This window comes from Drosophila montana, unplaced genomic scaffold, assembly GCF_035044405.1.
Source record: "Drosophila montana isolate Dmon_TW-CO22-7 unplaced genomic scaffold, ASM3504440v1 contig_2583_1, whole genome shotgun sequence".
Lineage (NCBI taxonomy): Eukaryota > Metazoa > Arthropoda > Insecta > Diptera > Drosophilidae > Drosophila > Drosophila montana.
The window spans coordinates 943,493-970,120 of NW_026997446.1; the positions used below are offsets into that span (position 1 = coordinate 943,493).

The window sequence follows — 26,628 nt, forward strand, 5'->3', positions numbered from 1 at the left end:
ATTTATTTATTGTATATGTGTGAGAAAGTCGTCGATTACGTTGTTTGGTTTTTGGTTTTTGGTTTTGTAAGTTTATTGGTAGGTATTACTCATATACATATGTATAGTACTTATAAGGCAGCTGTTGAAAGCGAATCGTTCAACTGGCTGACCAAATTGTCCTCCGATGAACTCTGTATATATATACTATATAAGTCGGTAGTTATATTTTATTTGTATGCCCTTTACTATATATATATATATATATATTTATATATATAACCGGTACTTGATTATTTATAGTGTATATGTGGTATTCCTTCTATGTGGCCATATAGATGTACATTCAAAAAGTTTTTTTTTTATTTATATTACTTTAGTTTTTTTGTTTTCTGAAACATTTCAACTAGATTCGGTTTATGCGCCACAGCTAACGAGCTGTACAAATTGTTCTATCACAATCGGTACATACAGCTATAGAGCAATTTGTAAATGCATTACGAGTATGTATGTGTACGTATATGTATATATATGCATACATATATACATATAGATATATATAAGAAATTTACCTAACGTATATCGTTTGCTTGGACTATATATGTGTTGTTTTGCTACTGATAACCACGTATTAACATCTTATAGCTAAACATTTACAAAAACACATTACGACAGTTTTTTTTTTTGCACCTTCTTCTACTTCACATTTCACAACTAGATTTGACGAAAATTCAAAACCAAACCAACCATTTTTGAGTATAGCAAAATGTATTATCCAATATGCCAATTCAGCCGTATTCTAGCTAAAAACGGGGATTATATTTTTAGCTAGTTTTTGGCTTTAGAATGACAAGCTTAGCAATTGTTCAACACTGTTTTCTGCTACTCTTTTTTTTTAGAAGCAGCAGCTTACAACACTGTCTCTTATGCTAATTGGTTGAATCCATTTTAATATTCTCAAAACTGGTTGGTTTTAGAATTTTCACTAGTCGCTACGAGTTAGCTTGCCTAAGACCCTAATTGGTCTGAATTATATTTAATAAATAGTACTCCTGACTTTACCATATTGTGTAATCTATGGTCTGAACTATATCTAATAAATAGTACTTCTGACTTTACCATCAATGGAATCAATGGTCTGAATTATATTTAATAAATAGTACTCCTGACTTTTCCATATTGTGGAATCAATGCATTTGAAATCGCACTTAATGGTACCTAGAACTAAATTTTTGATTCTATTCGGAATCGTTGTATGTGTGTCAGTGTATATGTGTGTGTGTTTCTTTTATGTAGAATGCGCTGCACAGCTGAACATTCTGTTAAGGCTATGTTAATTAACATGGCAGTGACGCTTCCTTCTGTCTGCTTTGTGCTGCTTTGTGCAGCGCATTCAAGATTCGGCAATGCCGAAACTTTTCTTCTTTGGGGGAGGTTTTCTTTTGCATTTACATGGCCGACGAGATCTGCTGCGTCTGCTGGTATTGCTGCTGCTGCTGCTGCGGCTGCTGCTGCTGTTGCTGTTGCTGCTGTTGCTGCTGCTGCGGCAGCTGTGGCTGTGGCTGCATTTGCAGCTGCAGCGCCGGCTCCTGCAGCATCTGGGGCGACGGCGAGTATTGCTGCTGCTGCTGCTGCAGATGCAGTTGCTGCTGCTGTTGCAGCAGCTGTTGTTGTTGCTGCAGCTGCACCTGCTGCTGCGCTGCGACGGCTGCAGCCGCATTCTGTTGCGAGGACGCTTCGGATGTTTTCAGGAAATACGTTATCAAGTCGATGGGCAGCGGGAACACAATTGTCGAGTTCTTCTCCGCGGATATGGTGTTAAGTGTCTGGCCATAAAGCAATGCAATATATATATAAGTAAAGTTAAATGGCAGCGGGTTCAATGGCCATGCCTACCTGCAGATAGCGCAGCTGCAGCGCTGCCGGCGAATCGCCAATCACCTCGGATGCCTCGCGCAGCGCACGGGACGCCTTCTGCTCGCCCTCGGCGGCAATCACCTTGGCGCGCGCCTCACGCGCCGCCTCCGCCTCGGCGGCCATCGCGCGCTGCAGTTGCACGGGCAGACGCACATCCTTGCTGTTGTTCGGCGCGCGTCCAGGGAGAGGAAGGAACTTATATTAGCAATTGCACTTACAAAACGCGGCAGGCAGACTCGTGTCGCTGTAAACTGATTCAGAAAATATGCGAGTAGCATGCAACGACTACAATGGCGACCTTTTCGCAATCTATTCCAGCAGGGGGAACCCCACTCGGTGGCTATGTGAATGCCATATTAACTGAAAACTGAAATCTTTCATTGCCAAATGAGACGTATTTTAGGCTCAGCAGCCTTGGTCAGGCGCGAAACATTAAAGGTCATTAGGCTGATGCGTTTTATTCTTCTCTAGGCCATCGTCATGATTAATGTGAGCTCTATTTATACAAATGTTTTTTGAATCGAGCAGATAGCCTAGAGATTTGCCAGTCCCTTTTATAAGTCTGCTGTAGATAAAATGAATATGAGCTACTTTTTGTAGAGCCTTGCAAAGGGTAGTTTATTTATTTTATCACAAAATGTGTTACGCAACGTCTTTGAGCCCAGAGCTTATAGTCTTGTTGAGTATCAATCGAGTAGATGTAGGTTAGTTCGTCTGTCTGCTTCTATGCAAATTAATCTCTTAATATTAAAACTGTCTACTATATCAAAAAGTTCCCCTTTTTGATTCTTTCCTCAAAAATCTAATATATCTGTAAGCTCTTTTTAGATTGGATTCATTAGACTTCTGTAGGCAACATTGTTCAAAAGTAATTATTTTTTCTAAACGCATTTACTAAGCCCCATACCTATTGGACTACAAGGGTATTTGATCTTCGTGCTTTTCCTTCTTTTTGTAAATGTATAAAGTAATTTTAACAATTACAACAATTTAAATGCCAACCAAAAGCTCGTCCATATCGAACTTCTGCCTACAGCTTTTTTACCTATCACATCTTTAAGTGTATTCAATCTTCGGTTTCGCAACAAAAACTTGTCTTGCCTGTTTTTCCATTTTATTCTTTTTTTTCCCACTAAAACCCACAACATTTGCCATAAAATGTCGTTCATATTTTATTGGCCTTGACAAAGAAATTTATCGCCTGATTAATTTCATAAGAATTTTCTTGCCAGACAACAACAGCAACCAAATTGAAGCCTTAGCTAAGACTGTCATAAAAATGTAGCAATTTTCATGGACAGGAGGTGCACAAAAAGCGACAAAAAGGGCGTGGCCGCAGCTAAGCCACAACAGCAAGAAAAATAACAACAACAGGGAATGCGTCAAGTTGTTTTGGCCAGTGCAGCCGCTGGGACATGACCACAGAATGTTGTTGAGGTTGTCATTGTTGTTGTTGTTGCTCCTGTTGTTGTTGCTGTTGTTGTTGTTGTTGTTGCTGCTCTTGTTCGCCATTTTGTTGGTCATGTATTTGACAAGCTGTCAGTCGGTTTAGACCTGCGCCAGCAGCAGCTGTTGACAATTCAGCTATTTTCTAGTTTAATTTGGCTTTAGAATTTGTCGGATGGAAAAAGTTGAAATTTAAACAGAGTTAGCTATTTTTTGGCTGCTCATGGTCAAATCAGCTTTTTCTGGCCATTTCTTAATATTAAATTTAGCTACTACCCCTTTTTAACGACTCGGCAATACTGGTTAGAAGTAGCCAGAGCTGAAGTTGAAGCTGAAGCAATAGCAGTCTCTTCCACTTGACCCCAACTGGGCTTATAACAACTATCTAGGTTTTTTTAAGCACTTCATTCAGCTACTACTTTTTCGTTACTTCCCTCGGCAACACTGGCTAGAAGCTAAAGCCATAGCTGAAGCTGAAGCAGTCTCTTCCACTCTTCCCAACCTCACAATTATCTAGCTATTTGCTAACATTGCATTCAGCTACTACTTTTTTGATACGTCCCTCGGCAACACTGGCCAGGGGCAGCTGTCGCTTAGGCTTTAGCTGGAGCTGGAGCAGCAGCTGGCTCATCCACTTGTCCCAGCGCGGCTAATAATAAATTACAACAACGCAACAACTCTGATGGCAGACAAAGGCCAGGGCAAACCCCCTGCCTCAACAACCGCCCCCCTACCCTTGTTCGGCGTAATAAAAGGCTGCCAACATAATGGCACACCACCTACATTTTGACATAGAAACCTTTATGTGTAAAGGATGTGCGTGTGTGTGTGCGCGTGTGTGTGTGATAGAAAAGTTGCACTACTTACATTTCAACACGTTCAACTTTGATGCCCCAAGCATCGGTGGCTTCGTCGAGCTGAACCTGTTTATGATTTGGCCCACATAACGTTGTGGCAGGTGTGTGTGTGTGTGAGTGTGTGTGTCGAAAATTAATGTAGGTGTATGTGTGTTGAAAATAGCAGTAAAAACACATTAGTTTTGGTTTACACACACATTTTTCATGCTGTTAACTGTGATGGTTTTTGCCTTTCACATTTCTTTGCTTTTTTTTTTTTGGGTGGTTTTTCTTCTTCTTTGTTTTGTGGGTCGTTTGCAGAATCCTTGAAACCGCTAAGCAGAGAAAACTGCAGCAGTTGGCTGCGTCTAACGGCAAAACGAGTTGCCAACTTGGCATTCCTGGCCCATGCTCGACGTGCCGCAGCTGACATGAGTTTCAGCCTGATTTTGAACTATTTTTCATATATGGCCATAAAAACTAAATAAATAAAGCGCACAAATTGCAGCAGAAAATGCTGCGCTAAAGCCGAAGCTGTAGCCAGAAGCTAGAAGCAACGATTTGGGTTAAGTTGGCAGCTGTTTGCCCGTCTGCGCCGATATATGCGATGCTCAGCACAGTGTATACACTGCAAGGAAATTCATGGGTATTGCAATCATAGGAAATGTTTTATTGCCTATTTATATCGTGGAAAAGCTGCTCTACTATAATCTAATTTTCTAATATTTTGGTTATCACAGCTTGACTTTGAATGGAGTTAAATCTCTTTGTATATTTTAAATAATTCATTTCAATTGAGAATCTGTTAATTTGGCTATTCTTCGCTATTTTTCTGATTTTCTAGGTATTATCTAATTCAAGGTGTTTTAAGGTAAATGGATTTGTTAAGAGAACAAATTGTGAAAGTTGCCTGAGAACAGACGGAGAAATAATATTGTCAGTTAGTTTTTCTATATGTTTATTATTTTTGACTGGTAGAAATTGTTTTTCAATTTTATTAATGAGGCGCAGCAAAAATTATGGAAATATTTTTGGAACTGTGGAAAATGTTTTCAATAATTGTAGAAAATATTCTATGATTGAGATTCTTAAATATTTTATACTATAGAAAATTTATTGTGAATAATATATATATTTATATATTTTCTATGATCAGGAATCTTATCTATTTTAAATAATATAAACCTTTATATAATATAATTTATAGATTTTATATAACACCATATAAAACATATAAGAATCTTAATAATAGAAAATGATTCATATTTATATTATATTATATTTTCTTATATAAAATATATATAAAAATCTCAGTAATAGATATTTAATATTCTTTGCTGATTTGTCTCTACTAAAACAAATTTTAGGTTTCAAATAGATTTTTTCCTTTCTAGTAAATTTTGGCACTCACGTTTCTTGTTAAGCAAAAACTTTCGAAATGGAAAAGCTTATAAAACCTACAGAAAATTCGATGCCTAATGTAGAAAATGTTCTATGATTGCAAAAGAAAAGAATTTCTCTGTGTTGTAGAAATGAGCTACGAAATGCCTTTGAAGAAAATTTTCAAATGTCGTGAAGTTTTCTTTAACAGCAGAAATTGCCTTTTTCTGTATATTATTTATTCTGAGTGTAGAGCACGTTTTGATTTGCAACTATGAAAGATGTTGCTGGCCAGGCTTTATTTTATTCCTTTATCATTTTGGCAGCTGCTGCAAATTTGCAATTAGCAATTATTATTTAGCATTCCAGTTGCGTGCACAAAAGTCTTAAAGTCGCTGAATAATTAGCAGCAGCAGCAGCAGCAGCGGCCTCCTTTGTGGCAAGTGGCAGGTGGCAGGTGGCACATAAGTCAATTACGTGCTAAACGGGGCAAAGGGCTGGTCTGGGCTGGTCTGGACTGGTCTGGTCGGGGGCTGCGGGGTTAACTGCAATTGTTACACTCACCTGCATGGTGCCGGAAATCGTCATACGCTCGCTGAGTATCTCATGCAAATGCCGAGTTCCCATTGTGTTTCGTAGAGTAGTCTGTGCCAGTAGTCTGGTCGAATGGTGAGCATTCTCCACGTTCGCTATAGAGACGGTTGCATTTGATACGCGATAGTAAACCACTGCATCCACCGAAACCGTAACGCTATCCTTTGTGAGAACCTACAAGATGCAGTGGGTGGGATTGTTTTTTTTTTCTATTTTTGTTGTTTTCTTTATTTTCTTTTTGCTTGTCTCTATTTGCGTGCTTTCTTTCGCTTATTATTATTTTTATTGTTTTTCTTTTGTTGCTCTATTGTTGCTTTGCTTTTTGTTTGTTATTCTTTTATTTAGATTATGCTTGTTATTGCTGTCATACATAAGCACAAAGCTGCGACTACACAAGTGTGTGTGTGTGTGTGTCTTAGTTTTCTATACCCTTGCAGCGAGTATTAACAGTTTGCCAGGATATATGTAATCTACTTAAGGAGATATCTTCAAATATATCGGACAAGTATATCACATAACTCATAGAGGAATACTCGAACGACATCAGGTAGGAAGCAAACCTTTTTTGTTATTCTAAATATTCCTCCAGCTCTTTGCAAAACCAAGCTTCATTGTGCTTCGAACAATCAAAGATATTTCAATATCGTACTACAATTTCATGTGCGAAATAGTCTAAGAACTTTTTATATATTCCTCTTTGAAATTTTGTTTGCACATTTATATTTAGACTCATCTTTCATTATTTAGTTTGCAAATCGATCGAAGGCAAAAACTTTCATGCAACCTTTTTCCATTTATTTTTGACAGTTGCGGATGGAATTTCTAAATTAACTAAATCTCGTATTCACTATGGAAATAAGTTTGAAAGCCATCGAAACTTTCAACCATAAAATCGTTGACCCACTTTCTCGATACATGATTTATGGAAATGGGGAAAACACGTTTCCAAATAAAAGTTTCACACACATCTTGGTAAGTGAATTTAAGGCGGAGCGGCAGGTAAGCTAAAAAGTTTATTGTTACTATTTTCCCCGAATTTCCCGAATTGTTATATGAAAATAATAGGAAAAAGCCCCCATAAAATGTATAGTAAGAGGATAAGTGACTTCTCACTATTATATAATTGCATAAGAGACGTCGATCGATTATAGGGCAAAAGAACAAAGACAAAATACTGAAGTCTCACTCAGTTATTTTAGCAGCAGATCCCATTCATGTAAAGTATTCTGTTAAGCCTTATGTTAAGCATTCTGTTAGGCCTTAAGTTAAGCCTTTTGTTAAGCAGAAGTGTTACAAAGAAGCGTCAGTTTGTTACAATCAGTGATTGTATACAGATAACTTAGAGACTTAAAAGCGAACCAATCCTGAATCGTTGTCATAAATATTTTATAAGCCTGAATTATCCTATCAGAGTATGTCTGTGTCTGCAAGGGTATGTAGTCTTCGGTGCGCCGAAGCAGACTCTTTGTGCTTGTTCGTTGTAGTTGTATCTTTATATTTATCTGTGCTTGGCTTGTATCTTGCATCTAGATGAATAATTTAGTGGCTGCTGCTGCTGCTGCTGTGCACTTTTGCTTAGAATGGCATAATGCACACGGTATGCACTTGACTGGAGCGTCTTCAGCTGGCGCTGCACTTGGACGTGATTGTGGTCTTTTCTTTAGTTGGACTAAGTGCAAAGTGCAAACTTTGACGCCAGACAGAGACGCAAGCACACACACACACAGTGAGAGCGAGAGAGACAGAGAGAGAGAGACTATACAATATGCTCGACAGACGAAGCGAAAATCGTGGCTTTTATTTTGATTATTGCTTTGACTTGTGTGTGAGTGTGTGTGTGTGAGTGTGTGTGTGTGAGTGTGTGTTAAGTGTGTGTGTGCTATGCAGAAAGCCATTTTGTATTGTTTTGCTTATTGCATTTAGCATTTGAAGCTTTAGATTTTGGCTTAAGTGAAGCGCTTTGTGCTGGACAAGATACAAGATACTTATTTGTACTTTAAGCAATTTCTTTTTGTGACATTTATTTTGTTTATTTTCGTGATATGAGCTCGATAGCGATACGTGGAGCAAACTCAAGAGTTTTGAAGTTACAGTGTATAAGATATAGGTATGGTTATTGCACAAAATCAAATCGTATATATCTATATATATATGTCGTCTATATATTACATACTTATATACTTGTTTATATACAAAACGTGGCAAATGAAGAGGCAGACAAAACGACAAAATTAACGTAAAAATAAACCAAAATGCGTTAAATTGTTATTTGAAATGTTTACAGATATTACGCACAAGAGACAGAGACAGAGAACGATAGAGAGAAAGAGAGAGAGAGAGAGAGAGAGAGTGGGAGTGGGCGGAGGGAGCGATAGCGAAATGTTTTCTTTTGTACATGTATTTGGGTCCTTTATTCCTTACGGCTACCATCTCACTCAGCCCAAGCTGTCGTTGCCCGAAATCAAATTCCTCTATTTTGATGCCCTGCCCCCGAAAAGGCGAAACCCCAACTGGGGACTCAAACTGAAAGCTGAAAGCATCAAAACTATTTGCACAAAAGTTTTGCTTTTGCGTTTTGGCCAGCGCACAAGTTGAAGCATTTTACGAGCCGGCTACATTTCGGGCCAATTCAGTTTTTTGTGGGGCGGTCTAGACTTTTTCTTTTGCTTTTTTTATGGCACACTCTGGGCCGGGTGTCAATGTTGTTTAGTGTCGTTTGGCGGCCGATGCTCAAGAGTTTTTATTTAACTTCTTTTGCGGCCAAACAAATTTCGAATATTAGCATAAAAATCAACTGGAACATGAGCGAAACTTGCGAACTTTCCAATGCTCAACTGGGCGTATACTTAATTTAATATAAAGCAGGCGAACGATTCTTAAAGTTTGCCATTTGCAGGTAGTTTATATAAATTGAGCATAGAAGGGGTCTTATGTTTTCTTAATTAAGCAGGTAACAGAAGAAGAAGTACATCCGACTATAAGGTATATACATATGTTCTTGATTAGGACGATCTGGATCTAGATATGTCCGTCTGTTCGCTCGGAGACAACAAAAAATATAGATTTGAGATTGGTTATAGTCAAATATTTTCATATATACTCAAACGAGCTTATAATTTGTTCGATATCTGCTCAAATTTTCATAATATCGATAAATATCGATTTAGCGACATGGTTTTTTAGGCATAACTCGAAGACTATAAGAGCTAAATACACCAAACTTGTTATAATATAAACAGATCACAAATATTTCATTTTTGAATACCTATTTACCTCCTATTTACCATTTCTGAAGATGGAGCCTTGCGCTTTGGCATATACAGACACTTTACTGTGTTACGTTTTAGGCCTGCAAATTTGATTAATATCGGACTGTAAACATCCAAGTTAATCAGGAACGTATTTCTTATAGAGTGTGCCCAAGGGATGAAGAAGGGATTTTCTGCATAGTTGTATTTTGTATATTTTTCAGCCGCAGCTCGGCGCTAGATTCGTGGTATGTGCTAGTCGGACACTTCAGACTAAAGCACTCTTACCTGGCCCTATAAAAGCTGCTTTATAAATTGGCTAACAATTTGTTGAACAAGGTCTGCTTAGTTGAGTTGAGGTTAATTTGTTTAGCTGGCGCTTAAGTTCTTTAAATTTGATTTGCATTCAGTTGAGTTTTTCAAATGGGGCCGCAAAGTGCGCCAAAGTGGGCAAAAAGCGTTGTCTATTCAGTTCTCTAAATCTAAATCAATTTTCAAGAACAATGGCTTAAAATTCGAACAATAGTCGACTGTGTTCAACGTGTTCAGTGTGTGTGTGCGACTTTGTGTGTGTGTGTATGTGTGTGGGATAGTAGGTGGAATAAATTGGCTGTGAACTGTTGAAATTGCAAAGGTGAGTGTGTGTGTGTGTGTGTGTGCGTGTGTGTGTGTGTGTGTGTGGCATGTAGCTTAAATAAGAGAACAATGGAATATAATCGAACAATAGAAGAAATCATAAATTCTTTTTAAATTAATAATTTAATAGTATGAAATAAATCGCTGGTAAATCGCAAACAAATAGATTTTTAACAATTTTCATACATATTTGTTTATACACTGTAACAGCTAAACTAATGAGCTTCGAAATTGTATATATATATAGAAAGATATATATAACTGTATAATCATTTATCATTTATTACAATTTGCACAGTTTGGCCGTTAGAACTTCCGATTTTCAATTCGATTCGATTCGATTTCGATTTTCTAGTTTATTTTTGATATATATTCAAATTCAAATGTAAATCATATTTTAACTGAAAAATAGATATAGCTAGACTGGATGCACTGACTATAGCTTTGGCATATATATATATATATTGATTGATTGAGTGAGAGAGAGAGATAGATAGAGATAGAGATAGCAATAGTGTTGAGTTAGAGAGTGGGAAGAAGTGGGTAGGGCGCTGGTTCGATGCAGCGAAGTACGCCAACTAATTGCTGTATATTTATATGCATATGCTATAAGATTTGTATATATATATATATATATATAGATATATATGCTAGTTGAGTACAGGCTCTACGCTTTATGCTGGGGGTTGGACTTGCTCTAGCTAAGCCCGGGCGGGCGGGCGGCGGCGGCGACGGCAGCTTCTCGTTTTTCATGCGTGCGAAATTGTTTATTCTTTTGGTTTCTCTTCGATTTGGTTTATTTATTGATAGTTGTTCGATTTAAGTTAGGTGTACCCACATTTAAACAGCCTAAACCACGCAAAACACACATAGATGAACTCGACATGGATTGCTTGCTTGATATATATACATATAATTGTATTGGTCGGCATATATGGCTATATATATATTCGGATGATATATACATACATAATTATTATTATGTATATGTATATATACATATATATAGATATATATGCTAATTCATGATCATTATTGTTGGGGTGCGTACGTTATAGCGTCCTTCGCTAGTGCTCGAACAGATCAAATGTTAACGGTTATTTAGTTAGTGGTAAGTACAATATACGAATATAATTCTTATGTTTGTCGAAACTAAAGCAATGTATATACGTGTGTGTTCGTGTGTGTGTGTGTGTGTGAGTCGAGAACTAAACTAAAACTGTACACATCAAATGTGGAATGTTTAATTTCGAGTCGTTTACGTTATGATTTGTACTTGTACTTAATTTTAAGCCAACAACATGTGTGTGAGTGTGTGTTTGTATGCGTGTGTGTGTGTTTAAGAACTTGTCTTTTTGTTTTATATTTTTGATTTTTGATTTTTGTTTTCGGTTTTATTTTGGTTTTAGTTTTGACAGTTAGAAAGCTTTTTTAGAATAGACATTTATGGAAATATATATATATTTAGCATGCTCTCAAAAATTATTCGAACGCTTAATCGAAGGATCGGGTGAGAGGGGGGGGGGGGGTGTATCAAAAATTAAGTGCATTTTGTTTTGATTTTGTGTAAATATATATTTTTTTGCTTGTCTTCGGAGAGGTTAGTTTTTTTTTTTGGTTTTTGTTGGGGTTGATCAAAAACAATTGTTTCGCTAAACAAAACTAACATAGCTCAAAACGAAAATCGGTACATACATATATATATATAGAGGTATATATAGAGTAAGAGATACAGAGCGTGGGTTAGATAGACAGAGAGAGAGAAAGAGAGAGAGAGAAAGATACAGAGAGAGAGAGAGATTTAGATAAAGCTAAGCAGTTTGTAGAGCTGCTTAGCATAAGTTCGAGCGGGCGAGTGAGCAAGACAGAGTTAGAGAGAGAGAGAGAGAGAAAGAGAGATAGATAGAGAGAGAGAGAGTGGAGAGTGAGGGAGATAGACAGCTTGGGTTGATGAGGACAGCTTTGTGTGTGCATTCAAGTGGTTTAAGGTATTTGAACACTGCGATTTCTTTCAGTGTGTGTTTGGCCAGCCTTCTGTTGCATACTTTTCAGCTGCACAGGAACCAAGCTATGTGGCCATAGGTATGTGTCTGTCTAGGGAACTGTGTGTGTGCGTGTGTGCGTGTGTGTGTGTGTGTGTGCGGGTGGAACATTGAGTGTATACCCTGTGTTCAGTGAACAACCATTTCACATACATTTTCAGTTTCAGCCAATTTTTCTTTATACTTTTTTCCTTTGGTTTGTGTTAAGGTTCTTTGTTTTTTTTTTGATTTTCGATTTGCCACGCCCCCTGGCCCCCGCCCACCAATTAGCTGAGGTCTGTACAGTGTGCATTAAGTGCTCGGCTGAACACAGAGAATCAGTTTCAGTTGATATGCTTAGCATTTGCCTTTTTTTTTGTTGGTTTGTTTTTTTTCATATTTGGTTGGGTTGCTGCGTTTCTAATTGCAAAACACAATCAGATGTTTTCAACTATGCAAATTGTAATAAGTTGAAGTTAAAGACACCAAACAACTAACTAAAGACTTTACATAAATGATAGATGAATACGACACGATATCATTTCGTATGCACTTTCCACACAACAACAACAACATCAACAACAACAACAAGATGACGCTTATGGTTAAAAAATAAAAAGAAATGTATATAAAGGGAGTAAAAGGTTCAGCTCAACGACTGCCGAGGGCATTGCCGCAGTGTCCTTCATGCGTTTTACACAAAAAATAAGAGAGAGAGAGAGAGAGAGAGAGAGAGAGAGAGAGAAAAAAAGCGGAGAAACCCAAAAGTCAACTGAACTGAATCCGAAATAAAAAACGAACCGAAATGAGAATAAAATTGCAAATGTTGGCGGAAGCTGTAAATGTGCAAAGTTGGGCTAAAGGAAAGGGAGTTACTGGTCGGAAGTGCCAGACTAGAAGATACCCTGCCATGAGCTGCCTTCACAATCTTACAAGTTACCTGTGCTTCTTCTTGCCTCAGCCCTACAATATAGTAAAATGTATTCTTGAGTATCTTCGGTCTTTATTGTCCGATCGTTATAAAGTTTTTCACCCGTAAATATGCCATACAAAAGTGTGTATAAATCAAAGCGCAATGCTTATTTTTTAATAAGAATATATTTTTTCACCTTTGTCTCTTACTGGGGCAGGTATCTCAGAAGTGAACTATTCTTAGTCTGCATATAATTTACAAAACCGTGCATAGCAAGTTTGTTGTAGTTACTTTGCATAATACTCGAGTACTTTGAAAACCATGTCTCGAAACCGATATTGATCGATATTATAAAAAAGGTTGACTGAAGATATCGGAAAGCTATAGATTTTGTTGTTTGCGAGACATACGGACAGACAGATAGACATGGCCCTATCGACTTCTGCCTGTTACATACAGTTGATTTCATCCATTATACCCCTTTTGGCTATTTGCAATGTGTTCAGGGCATCATAAAAATAAAGCTATATAGGTTATGGAGCTTACGGATGGCAGCGAGAATGCAGCAATTGTGTGTTTGCTCCACGTGACGTCATCATTTAATATGCTTGCCTGTCTCTCTTTATTTCATTCTGTTGTTTTAGTTGTTGCACTTAAATGTACTTATGGATATGAGCTCGATATGATAAAAGCTAATAAATAAAAGGGGCACGACAAATGCACTAGAAAAATGAAGTTAAAAAAAGTTAATATAAATAGAACGCGCTTTTGTTTTGAAGTATTGTTGGTGTGTGTGCGGGTGTGTGTGTGCGAGTGTGTGTGTGTGTGATGGTCTAGTGCACACCAATGACAATTATGATAATAATTAAATATTTTGTAGGACAATAAGTGCCATACATATATGTAACATTTGAAACATATAACAAATACAACAAGACTACATTAGAGTTTCGCTGTGTGTGTGTGTGTGTGTGTGTGTGTGTAACGTAACAAAATGCAAAAGGAAAGTGAGCAAATGCAAAAAAAGAAGAAAAAACTCTGCAGCCGCTGCTGCTTCTTGCCAGTTTTTCTTGTTGTTGCTGTGTGTGTGTGTGTGCTTGGAAAAGTATCTAAGCTGTTTGTGAAAAGTTAAAGACAGAGAAGTGGGCAGCGAGATAGAGAAAGAGAGAGCGAGATAGAGTGAAGCAGCAGAAGAAGGAAACACAGTTACGCAGGAAAACGCAAAAAGAAAAGCAAACTGAAATATAAGCCAAAGTAAACAGCGTGACATGCGACGACAACAAGAAAAACAACAATAACAAGAACAACAGCACACGGAAAAGAAAATACACACATTCACACACGCACACACACACACATACGCATACAGAGTAAGGCAAAAGGAAACGAAACGAAGGCAAAGTAAACGTTGCGTATGCGTAATTTACGCTCCAGTTGCGTGTCCTGCGTGTGTGTGTGTGTGTGTGTGTGTGTGTTAGTCTAACTGTAATTGTAGCTGTGTGTGTGTGTGTGCGTGTGTTTGTGCATTTGGGGCCAACACAAAATCAAAATTGTTGTTTAACAAAATTTGTGTGGCAAAAGCTAAAAAAGTTTGTTATATTTTAAGTTTTTCACTTTTTACTGAGCAGCATTTAAATGGTCAAGTGTTAGCTTGACACGCGAGTCTGTGTGTGTGTGTCTGAATTTGTGTGTATGTGTGTGTGTGAGTTTGTGTGTGAATTAACAAAAAGCAGCTTACCTCCTGCGGTGGCACATCGTAGGTGCGAGTACGCAAATCCACGCGTGCATACGAGTCAATGCAGGGCAGAATGAAGAAAATGCCTGCGAATAGAGCACGGAAAGAGAGAGAGAGAGAGAGAGCGCATAGGGAGCGGATTGTAGAGTATTTAAGCAGCTGGTGTTTGTCAAACTAATCTGCCGAGTGTGACGCCAGCAGCAGCTGCCACTCGACGCGGTGTGGCCCCCAAAAAGTTGGCGCTAATTTGGAGCAAGTGCAGCCTATTAACACGAATTCTTGTCGCCAGTCGGCACTTGAATTTGCATAGCCAAGCCCAACACACCCTGTGCCCCTTCGGTTACTCACCTGGACCCTTGGCGCCGCCCTGCATAAGGCGGCCGAGCCGAAAGATAACCGCGCGCTCGTACTCCTGCACCACCTGTAAAATACGAGAGGAGGCAGGAGGCGAAGGGGCGAGAGATACAGAAAGAGAGAAATATGAATAAAATGTGAGAAGTGGCCAAAACTGCAGCTGCAGTTGGTCTGCATAAAATATTCATTCTTTAGTATGCTCCTGAATTCTTAAATAATAATTTATCTATATAGCTCAGTAGTAGTACAATTTATAAGTTTGAATTCATTGAAATTGTTAATCATTTAATAGAAAGTCAGTCAATCTATCCTATCTAGGGGTAGGTCAATCTTCAGTCTGTCCGTCAGTCAGTCAACCAGTCATTCAGCCTGTCAATCAGACCGTCATTTATCCAATCAGAAGGTCACTCAAACAATCCGTCAATCAATCAGTCCGTCAGTCAGTACGTGAGACAGTCAGTCCGTCAATTGGTCATTCAACGAGTCCCTTAATCAGTCGGATGGTCAATCAGTCAGTCTGTCCGTTAGCCAGTCATTCAGTCTGCCGGCCAGTAAGTCAGTAAAATAGTCCACCAATCAGTGAGTTCTTTAGTCAACCAGCTAGTAAGTCAGTCACTCGGTAAATCAGTCACTCCGTGATTCCATCAGTCAATTACTTATTCAGCGAGTCCGCCACTCAGTCCGTCACCCAGCCCAGCCAGTCAGTCAGTCATTCACCCAGTCAGTCCGTCTATCAATCAGTCATACAGTCTGTAAGTCAGTCTGTTCGTCAGGCAGTCATTGGGTCAATCAGTCGTTCAGTCAGTCAGTCATTCATCCAGTCAGTCAGTAAGTCCGTCATGTATTCGGTCAGTGAGAATGTCAATCAGACAGTCCGTCAGTCAATCATTCAGTCAGTGAGTCAGTCAATGAGTAAGCCAACCCGTCAGTCTGTCAATCAGTAAGTCAATCAGTCCGTGAGTCAACTAGTCAATCCTGAAAAACAGTTTTGTAAGTCAGTCCATCAGTCTGTCAATCAGTCCGTCAGAAGATCAATCACACTGTTCGTCAGTCAGTCAGTCATTCAGACTTTCAGTCAGTAAATCAATCAGTCAATAAGTCAATCAATCCGTGAGTCAGTCATTCAATCGGATAGTCAACGAGTCAGTTTATTAGTAAATACAGAAAACTAATTTTGCAAGTCAGTCCATCAATCTGTCAATCAGTCAGTGCGTATTCAAACAGTCAATCAGTGAGCTAGCTTTTTTACTGAAGAATCAAACAAGTCAAATGGTTTTTCTATAAATAAATGTTATACATGCGAATGATATGCAAACTCGAGCATGACTTTGGTTTTTGATTGATGGGCTTACCTTGAAGCACACAAATAGACTGAAGGGCAGCGTCATTATCACAAGTGCCACGGATAGAAAAATGAGCAATTTGCCGCATGTTGAGGCCTTGTCGCTGATATCCTCGTCCGCTGCGGAAAAGAGTGTGGCAAGAAAATGGAAAATTATAGCGCAAAGTGGCAGCAACTGTACACAAGACTCGAGAGAGCGAGAAAGCAAATATGCTGCAAATTGAGTTTAAGTTAAAACACAAACACACACACACAAACACACACAAAATATATATATTTAAGTAAATTTATATTTTAGCTATATATTTGTATATATATGTATATATCGAACGCACCGCGCGACGGACTAGGAGAAAAATCCAAATTTGAAAAATGAACAGAAAAAAACATGTCGCTCGCTTAGCCAAAAAAAAATGTTTTTCAGTTTTTTGCTGGCGGCAACAAGTCGCCCATTTTCGGCGGCCAAGTTTATCCCGCGAGAGAGTCAAAAAAATAGTGTTACGCTAGGGCACTTTAAAAAACACCAAGAAATAAAAAGAGAGAGAAAAAAACTGTAGCATACTTAAGAGCGCGCGAGAGTTGGCCATAAACAAGAAGAGGAAAAGATAAAAAAAGTAGCTGATAGAGAAATAATCGTAGATTATAAAAAAGTTAAGCATTAGTTCTGTGTAGACTGTGTGTGTTGTTTTTGTTGTTGTTGTTGTTGTTGTTGTTGGGGATGTGGGAATTAATGTTTCTTTTCAGTTTTAGTATCTGTTTTTTTTCTTTGGTTTCTGCTTTTTCTTTATTTGTTTTTTTCCAAATTAGTGCGACTTACAATAGAGAAATCCATGTGAATGTTTTGCTTGTGTATCTGCAAGAATACGATAAATCAAACGATTGTAAAAATTAATAGGACTTGAGGATGGGCGGGGGGCACGCTTCGTACTATTTTCTGTATTCTAGTTTTATTTTGATTTCAATTTTGATTTTGATTTCGATTTTGATTTCAATTTTGATTTTGATTTCTTTTTCGGGAGCCGTGTTTGCTGCATGCAAAAGCCACTAATTAGCTAATCAGAACTAAAAGCTAAAGTGAGTTTCAAATTATAAATGTTGCATGCCATGCATTTAAATGCCATGCTGCGTGTTGCAGTTGTTGTTTGCCGTTTGCAGTTTGTCTTGTGGTTTTTTCTCTTTTTGCCAGCTTTTCAGTTTCAATTACAGTTCATTGAGAACTTGCAACAATGCCAACGCTCAACGTCAGCAAAGTGTTGTTAACGAGCCTTCCCTTCCTCTCTCTCTCTCCCTCTCTCTCGCTTTTGGAACTTGCGGAAAAGCTGGAAAATAGCTGAAAGTCTCGCTGGCAACTTTGATGGGTATTTGTGTGGTACCTTTAGTGGCACGTTAAGCCAACAAGCTGTTAAACATTTGCCCAGCGCCCCAGGACCAACTTTTATTGAAATTGATTTCGAAATAATTGCAATGGCGTTGACGTCGATTTGAATGCTGCGGATGTGCGGATGCGGGTGCGGAAGTGGGCGGCGGGGCGTGGCTTACTGACAAACGAAGGTCTACCCGATTTGTATATGCATGTCTTTCTGTGTGTGTGTGTGTGTGTGTGTGTGTGTGGTAATAGATTTATGGCCAAATAGCTAACTTTAAAAATAGACCAGCATCAAAATGTAATTAGTGGGAATGGGCTACATGAGCTGCGGCTTAGCCCCTGCAGCTCGAGTCGTTTTAAAGTTTTTAATACTCTATGCCAAAGAGTGCAAAAAAGGTTTTGTGCAGTTCAGTTTTTTTGCCTGTCGGATTTGTCCGAGCTCCTTAAGTAAAGTTCGAAACTTAGTTTAAATTATATCCCTGTCTTGATGTTTTTCTCAATCATTTTGGCTCTCTCTCTCTTAATGGTTAGTCTGTATCCAGGGTAAGCTAACCCTAACTACCTTATTGATAAAGTATCTTATGAAACGAATATAATACGAATATAAAATGGCTGTAGAGCTGCAAATTGGATTGATTTATATGCATGTGACAGGCAGCCGAAAGCGTCAACGAACCAAGTTCGAAAAGTTGAAAAGAAACTTTAAATTTGCATATTTATATATTCGCGTATTCCATTAGCAGAAGGATTTAATCTTTTTTTGTTTCGATATTTTTCTCTTTTTTCCGTTCGTTGATAAATGAAGCCAAAGGCTTTTTAATGGCTATACCCTGCTTTTAGCGCGGTATTGAGCATTATTTAGCTTCAAAGTCTTAGGAGCTCCAAAAAATCCTATCAGACTTGGAATATTTTCCCCGATTTCCTATTAGACCTGGTATGTTTTCATCCATTTCCTTTTAGACTTGGTATGTTTTCTTCAATTTCCAATTAGACTTGGTTTATTTTCTCCCATTTCCTTAATAACGATAAATTTGGATTTTGAGACATGTTTTCTGGAGCATAACTCGAAAATCATAAGAGCTGCATGCCTCAAACTTGGCATGAAGATTCTTTTATGGCACACACATATTTAAAATATTTAAAATTTTCGATAATTTCTCATATTTACCCGCAAATTTGAAGAAAAGCCCATTTCTATAGATACACACAATTGGGCGTCACTTTTCAAGCCCAGAAAATTTCATTAAAAACCCGAAGTTAATCAAGAGAACTTTCACCCAAAAGAAAGTCTGGTGCAAAAGGAAGAAGAAGCACACGTTTTTTTTGTTATTTTAATTTTAGCTGCACGAATTGAAGACGTCATCTCAATGTTTTTTTCTATATTTAGCATCAATTTAATCGCAGCTCCATCAAATGAGATAAAAGTTGGCGTTGATTTGAATTCTTTAATAAAATTTCGTTTCGCTTAATTCTCGCTGGCAGCGCAAACAGCGTGTGGTCATAATGTTTTAATGACCGCACCGAGCTAGCCGGAGGCTGTCATTCCCTACCCCCCCCCCCCCTCCCACTCCCCCTCCCCCTTTTAGACCACCCCCGCTCAGTGTGAACGCATACGTCATAGCAGCAGCAGCAGCAGCAGCCCCTGGCAAAAAGCTTTGCGCTCGAAAATGGGTCACGTTGTTGTTGTTGTTGTTGTTGTTGTTGCTGTCATTTTTGTTGCTGCTGCTGAAGTTGTTGTTGTTGTTGTTGCTGCTGTTGGTGTTGCTGTTGTCTGTGTGTGTGTATATTTCAGGCACTCTGATTGAATTTTGCATGCAAAATGCGTGCATGCTTTTGAGGCAGCCAAAAATGTTGGGACCAGGCTTAAGCTGGCAGCCCTTTTGTCCGCCTAATGAAGCGATTAGCGTGCATATGAGATGAGAGATTACACACACACACACACAAAGGCTCACACACACAAGCATACACGCATTAGCATATTTCAGGTCTAGTTTATTAGATTGCCAAAAAAGAAAAAGGAATATAACAAAAATTGTTCAGAAAAGTAAAAGCAAATATCAACAATTTTGTTCAGCACACACACGCAGGAAAAACATAAGATACACACCCACACACACACACAGTCAGTTTTTCTGTTTTACTTCATTTTTCTTTTTATATTATTATTTTTGATCAGTTGGCAGCCAAATTGCATCAATAAATGATGAGCCTGTTGAGCGATGCGATGCGATGCCAGCAAAAATGATTTGAGTGAAGCGCTTGCTAATGAAAATTGCCATGAAAATTGCCAAGAAAATTACCATAGCGAAAAAGATGGGAAAGCAGCGCTCAAAAATTGTGTGTAGCATACTTTTTGGGGCGGGGGCTCAGCCGCGCAACAAGTTCAAGAAAAAAATGCATTTACAACAAAGAAAAAAAGAAAAGCCAGCAAACAGCCACGCAGCATCATTTCAATAATTTATATACACAATTTATAATTTATATATATATGTGTGTCTATATGTATGTATGCATGTATGTATGTGTGTGTGTGTATGTACAGGCAATTTCGCGGCATTTCGTAGGCTGCAGACTCACCTCGTCGCTGCTCGGCTCGATGTATGGCCTGCTGCTGATGCGACTGCTGCATCAACGCATGATGACTGTGCGGCAGCGCCAGCTGCTGCTGCTGCTGCAGTTGTTGTTGCTGCTGCTGATTAAGTTGTTGTTGCTGTTGTTGTTGCTGCTGCTGCTGCTGATTGAGTTGCTGTTGGTGCTGCTGCTGCTGCTGTTCCTGCTGCTGCTGCTGATGCTGCTCGGGGTGCTGCTGCTGATGCTCCAGCTGCTGTTGCTGCTGCTGCTGCTGCAGCAGGTTGCGCTGATGCTGCACTTGTTGGTGATGCTCGCGTGTATTTAATTGCGGTCGCGTCGACTGCGGCGGCGGCAAGATGGGCTGCTGCTGCTGCTGCTGTTGTTGGGGCAGCTGATGGTGCTGCATGCTTGGTGTTCCCGTTATGGGCAGTTGATGGTCCCGTTCACGTTCCCGATCCCGTTCCCGCTGCTCGCTGATTGTTGCTGGTCCTTCTGCCCCCGCCGCTGCTGCTGTTGGCGCTGGCGCTGGCGTTGCAAAGGTGCTCGTGCTGCTTGCCGCAATCACACGCTGCTGCGGCTGATGATGCCGATGCAGCTGATGATCCCGATGCTCCATATCCATCATCGAGTCGGGCATCAAGCCGCGCTCACAAAACGACGCCAGTGCGGCGGCTGTGGCAGGCGTCTCTGCTGCGTCAATCAGTGCGCTATCTTCGAGCAGGTGCTAGCCCCGCTCCTGCTCTCTTTTTACTGTGGCACGTCTTACTTTTTGGCCAGTCTTTGTCTTCGTCTGAGTCTTAGTTGGAGCTGCTTTTGCAGTTGCATGGCCAGCAGCGGCTTGTCGTAGAGAGCAGCAGCCTTTGCAAATGCATCGCACGCACTTTTCCACACACACACACACACTTTTCCTTCACAGCAGCAGTCGCGGCACACACACACACACTAATACATTGTCACTTGCTGTATGTATATGTGTTTCACACACTACTCTGAGCTAGTTTCCTTAGCACACACACACACACTCACACACACACACTCCTTTCCATCCAGGCTTGGTTTGTATTTCTTTTCTTCCTTTCTTCCTTTTTTTTTCCTTTTTCCTTTTTTGCTGTTGCCGCTGCCTCGCTCAGAATCCAACTGAAAGTGCGCCGCCAGCGCGCATCCTTTTATAGGCAGCAGCCGAAGCAGAGCTTTGCGTGAGAGAGCAAAAACTTTGTTATCATCGGAGCAGCGCAGCAGTAGAGTTGGAGGCGGGGCCGTCGCCTTTTCTCTGCGTTTGCAAATGGCAAATGATCAAAGAGCTTTTTTCGCTGCAGCTGCTGCAGCAGCAGTCGCATCTCTGCTGCTGCTGCTGCTGCTGCTGCTGCTGCTGCTGCTCGCCCCTTCCAGCTTCGTTGCCTTTTCCAGCTTGCACTGACCTTGCGCATTGTGCGACATGTTGGCTTTTTCCCTGGCCCGAACTTCAGGAATAAAGCTCTTCTCGAGCTTTCAAGCAGGGGCAATGCCCAACTGCGAGAGAGAGACAGAGAGAGAGAGCGCGGCTGAGCGAATGCGAGTTGGCAGCGAGTTTTTAGCACAGTGTACTAAAAAAAAAAAATGACTGTCCGCTTCGATGCTGTGCACAGGTGACAAAACTGAATAACCGACACTTGCCACACGCTGTTGCTGATTTCCATTGTCGTGGAATGGCCTGTCAGTCAGGCGAGCGTCGCTTTTCAATTTTCGCAAAAAACCCATTTTGTATTTGTTTACCGGCACTGAATGATATGAGTACCTGTCCCATTATGCGTCTTTCAATTGCTGACAAGTGTAGGAGGCGGCGGGGGGGGGGGTCTCTACAGACATTCTAATGAACTGCTGCTCGAACGCTTGTCGAACTGTCGCACATTTGGGTCACAGCCGGGCCTCAGCTTTGCCTTTGAGCCGTCAATTACCATTTACGCTTCATTAAATGCCACGCGCACTCTCTTGCCACATGCAACCGGGCCAAGTATCGATACCCGAAAGAGACACCCCACTCCGATTGCCAACTAGGCGGCACCACGGTGCGTATGAGTGACATTTATGCATACACAAAGCGCCACTTGAGGCCCACTTCAATCCAGCTCGAAGCACAGCTGGCACGCACAGTTAATTAATCTTTTGGCATTTGATTAATGTGCGAATTGATTTGGGTATCAACTCGCCTCGCCGACAAATGGCCGAATACAACAACAGCAACAGCAACAACAAATAAAAAGTTCGCATTAGCTGATTTACTTGTTCAGACAAGCTGCAACAATTCCCATGCCCACGCCTTTAAGGCGTGGCCTTTAAGTCTTTAAGCCGCATAGACAAGAGCTCGTAAATTCCTAGCCATTTTTTTTTTTTTTATGGACAAACACTTTGCGTATCGACAACATTTCAGTTAACTGACGGGCTCCAGAACGTGCCCCACAACCACAACCAAATCAAAATCGAAAGCCACAAAACCATAAACTGATTTCTGGCTCAAATGATGCTGCGCCAACTGGCAAAAGCGAGAGTCGAAGGTTGCCACAAATGTTGAGGCAGCTGCAACATGGCCGGAAACGGAGATAGCGGAGAGAACGGAGAGGCAATGACAATGAGCAAGGGATAACACAGCAGCAGCAGCAAGCAGAGCTGGGCATTTAAGAAATGCCACAAAATAGGAGAACAGAAAATAAAAGAAATTCAGGCTAGAAAAGAAATTCAGGCGGGAAGAGAAATTCTGCAGGATGTCCAAGATTTAATACCCTTGCGGATTGTCTGTGTATTATTTAGAGAAATTTCGTACTTCATTTATTTATGCGAATTTCTGTGGTTTTTGAGCCCGAATCTAAATGTTTGATTTAAGTTTAATTCGTACTTAATTTAAGAATATTTACATAAAGTTCTTTAATTAAGTTCAATTCAAAGTTAATTTAGGGACTTTTATATAAAGTTCTTGAGTTAAGCATAATTTGTACTTAATTTAATAACTTTTAGCTTGGCTTAAAAGCACTTCTTCGATATTAACTGCAATTAATTTCATAATTAATTTCAGATAAGGTCTAAATGGTCTTAAAACAAGGGAAACAATTCTTGAATTAAGTTAACAAATGTCATTTGAAGTTATATTTGTACTTAACTCAAGCAAAATCCACATTGATTTCAGCTTAAAATTTCTTAAAGCTTAATTACTTTGGCTTGAGGTCAAAAAGACTAAAAAGCATAACAAAAAGAACTTGATAAAAGGCTTTTATACTTGAAAAGTTCATACTTAAAATAAGTATTTTCAATTTCGTGACCTGGTTGCCCTTTCTTACTTTCTTAATCAAATTTTCAAACGATAGAGAACAGGAATTTACTAATCAGATTCTGATAAGACTTGTTGTGGCCCATAAGTCCCAAGTTTCGTCGAGATGTAGAAACAAAATTGATGTGCATACAATAACTGAATATTAAACTGAATGTTCCTATGGCAGCTATCTGATAAAGAGCCAGGATCCGTCCTACTCCGACAAACGATCCTGCCAAGATTCATTTAACTGGTGTTAAAACTAATCATTCCGCCCAATCTGAGCTCATCAAGAGTATATATACGCTATGGACTGGACAACTGACATACAAAGGTATCGAACGTGGATGAAAAACTGGCGAAAAAATATAAAAAACCTTGTCGGCTAACAAGTATATCAGGCCCGAATGCCGGTCAGGACTTTGAACCGCATGTCCTGTGGCCTGCTGCTCACTGAGCGAAATTAGCCAGGCAAATATGTCGCACTTAACTGCGAACGGAAGACGGCCAAAAAGGCTGACAGAGATACCAAAACGGACACGGACACACACCACAAACACACACACACACACACAGACAATGTCCTGGCACGGCAATTGCCTGGGCCTAACGAGCGGGTGGGTGGGTGATGCTTGGTTGGGTGGCATTGCGCCTCGTAATTGTTGACGTTTGCGCCTTTTGGCTGGTGGGCGTGTTGGGCGAGGGAGTGTGGCGAGGGGGTGTGGCGAGGTGGTGGGGGGGAAGCGGCGGCTGCGGGCCATGCGGGCCATGTGACACAAATGCGTCGAATTATTGTCATATGAGGTCACTGTCCCTGTCCCTGTCCCTGTCCCTGTCCCTGTCTCGAGGCTCGCAGTGAAAGTTTCTGCCAGACACACACACACACACACGCACACACACACACACACTAGCACACACATTCTGTTACTCTGACACTTTGGCGTTTTGTTTGCCTGCGCTCTCGGTCTATTATGAAGCTGGAAGTCAAGCAAATGTTCGCTTGAACATTGCCACAACACCAACACCAACAACAACAACAACAACAATGGCAACAGCAACGGAAACAACAACAGCAGCTCGACTGCTTGCAACTTGTGGGCTTGTTACACATTTTGTGGCACACACACACTCCATAGATAACAGCCTCATTGCTCATACGCCGCGTGGCACCCAAAACCCCTTCTCTCGACTAACTTTTACAACTGTTGCCGTCATGAATAGTTGAACAGCGCGCCGCGCATACCAAAAAAACTGCATGGGAATTCCATAAAAAAATATAAAATAATATATGACTAGCAGATACCCTGCTGACAGGCAGCTGTCAGTTTGTTGTTACGCCACAAGCAGCATTTCATCTTGTCTCAGTCTCATATTGTGAAAATGTGTTCCTAAATAACTCGAGTGTCTGTCATGCGATTACTTAAAAATTTACAATGCTTAAAGGGGGTATTAAAATGTAAGTGTATACCAAAAACCAAGTCTATAACTCTTGGATTCCCCGATCGTGAGGCAAGGTATCCAATAGGTAAAACAATTCATGAGTTGTGTATGCTATACAAGAATATACATACTTAAGTTCATAATTCTACCGTCTACAAGTTCATAGATATTCTAGTAAGAAATCTAGGCTTTAAATCGATATTTATCGATATCGTCAAAATAGTATTAAGCCTGAGCTGCGTTTGGTGTGCGAGAAAACATCTTGCAAAACTAAAATCTATCGCTTCCATAGATCGAATTGGGCTTAGATACATTTCCACTGCAATATATTCTGATATTATTATTAAAATATTATTATATTTTATATTTCCTTTAATTATCGCACTAGCCACACGGCTCAGTCAGTTGCCTTCTTCTGCCTGTTACATGCATTTCTACAACTGCAGCAAACCCTTTCTCTATCTCTACTTACAGGGTATATTTATCAGTTATTGATAGCTAGCTTCACATAAAGAAACTGATTGCAAGAGCGCAATTCTATTAGTTCTTTATCTTTGGCTGCTTTCTCTCAGCCCCACCCTCCCTCCTCCCCCTCTCTTTCTCAATTACTCTCTTCCTCTTCTGCTCTTGCTCTGTTTCTCATGAAATATGAAAGCGCAGTGTAATTTATTCAGCTCGACCAACATGAAATATACACATTCAGTTTATGAAGCTGATTGGGCCCTTGCGAATGAGTGGGCGTTTGAGATGGGCGTGGTCAGAAGTCTAAGTTGAAAGTTGAAGCTGAAAGTTGAAAGTTGCAGTTGCGTCGGGCTTTTGTGCCGCATACAGATAAGCCCGGAATATTCATTTGCCAGCCGGACTCGTGTCATATGCCAGAGCTGGCGGCAATCACTAATTGTGCCTTTTGTCTCGGCTTGTAAGATTGCGACTGCCACGCCCACTTCCTGGCAAGCTGGCAAGCTGTTAAGTCGGGGCCAATCAATAATTCATAAATGCACATTGACGACACGTTTCTTGGCAATAAAAAATGAAAAGCAAAAGCGAAATGAAATATGAAAAATGGGAAACGTTGCTGCAAAATGCTCGACAATAATTTAGCGTGGCGCAGCCAGCTCCCGGACCCGGTCCAGGTCCAGCTCCTGCTGCTGCTCCTTGTCCTGCTGCTGCTCCTTGTCCTGCTTTTGTTGCTGCCGCAGACTTCGCTTCGACCTGCTACTGAGCATGAACATGAAATGACTTTATCAATGCCAACTTCCTCGCGCCCGCTCTCATAAACTCACATACATATAGATTCGAGTGTGTATATGCTACACACACACGCACACACATACGCACACAAACACATATATATATATTTCAAATGAATGTCAGGCGCCAACATCGGCAGCAACTGTCGCACAATTTCTTGTTCACTTCCTTTTTTATACGCTTGCATTGAGTCCGCCAGCTTTGATGTAAAGCAGGTTCGGCTTATTTTTATAAACTCTCGACTAAGACATATATCGGATGTATCTGATATATCACCATGAATCTTTCTCCCTCTTCTTCAATCATTTGACACCTGAAA

The 26,628-nt window shown here is 40.1% G+C and overlaps 1 protein-coding gene across 8 annotated transcripts in view; it reads right to left on the minus strand.

Annotated features, from left to right (window-relative positions):
* Positions 1-299: 299 nt before the first annotated feature.
* Positions 300-26,628, minus strand: part of LOC135429076 (band 7 protein AGAP004871) — a 51,055-nt gene continuing 24,726 nt past the window's right edge. For 4 of the 8 annotated variants that reach the window (XM_064683262.1, XM_064683260.1, XM_064683259.1 and 1 more), the window contains 7 exons: positions 16,412-16,521; positions 15,054-15,126; positions 14,709-14,791; positions 6,123-6,326; positions 4,210-4,265; positions 1,876-2,056; positions 300-1,805 (listed from right to left, as the gene is read on the minus strand). In XM_064683262.1, coding sequence (XP_064539332.1) covers positions 1,428-1,805; positions 1,876-2,056; positions 4,210-4,265; positions 6,123-6,326; positions 14,709-14,791; positions 15,054-15,126; positions 16,412-16,521 — 1,085 coding nt within the window. In that variant the 3' untranslated portion in view covers positions 300-1,427. Of the gene's footprint in view, positions 1,806-1,875; positions 2,057-4,209; positions 4,266-6,122; positions 6,327-14,708; positions 14,792-15,053; positions 15,127-16,411; positions 16,522-17,218; positions 17,255-20,344; positions 21,459-26,628 lie in introns of those variants that run through there. The other 4 variants (XM_064683261.1, XM_064683258.1, XM_064683256.1 and 1 more) reach the window with 3 other exon arrangements.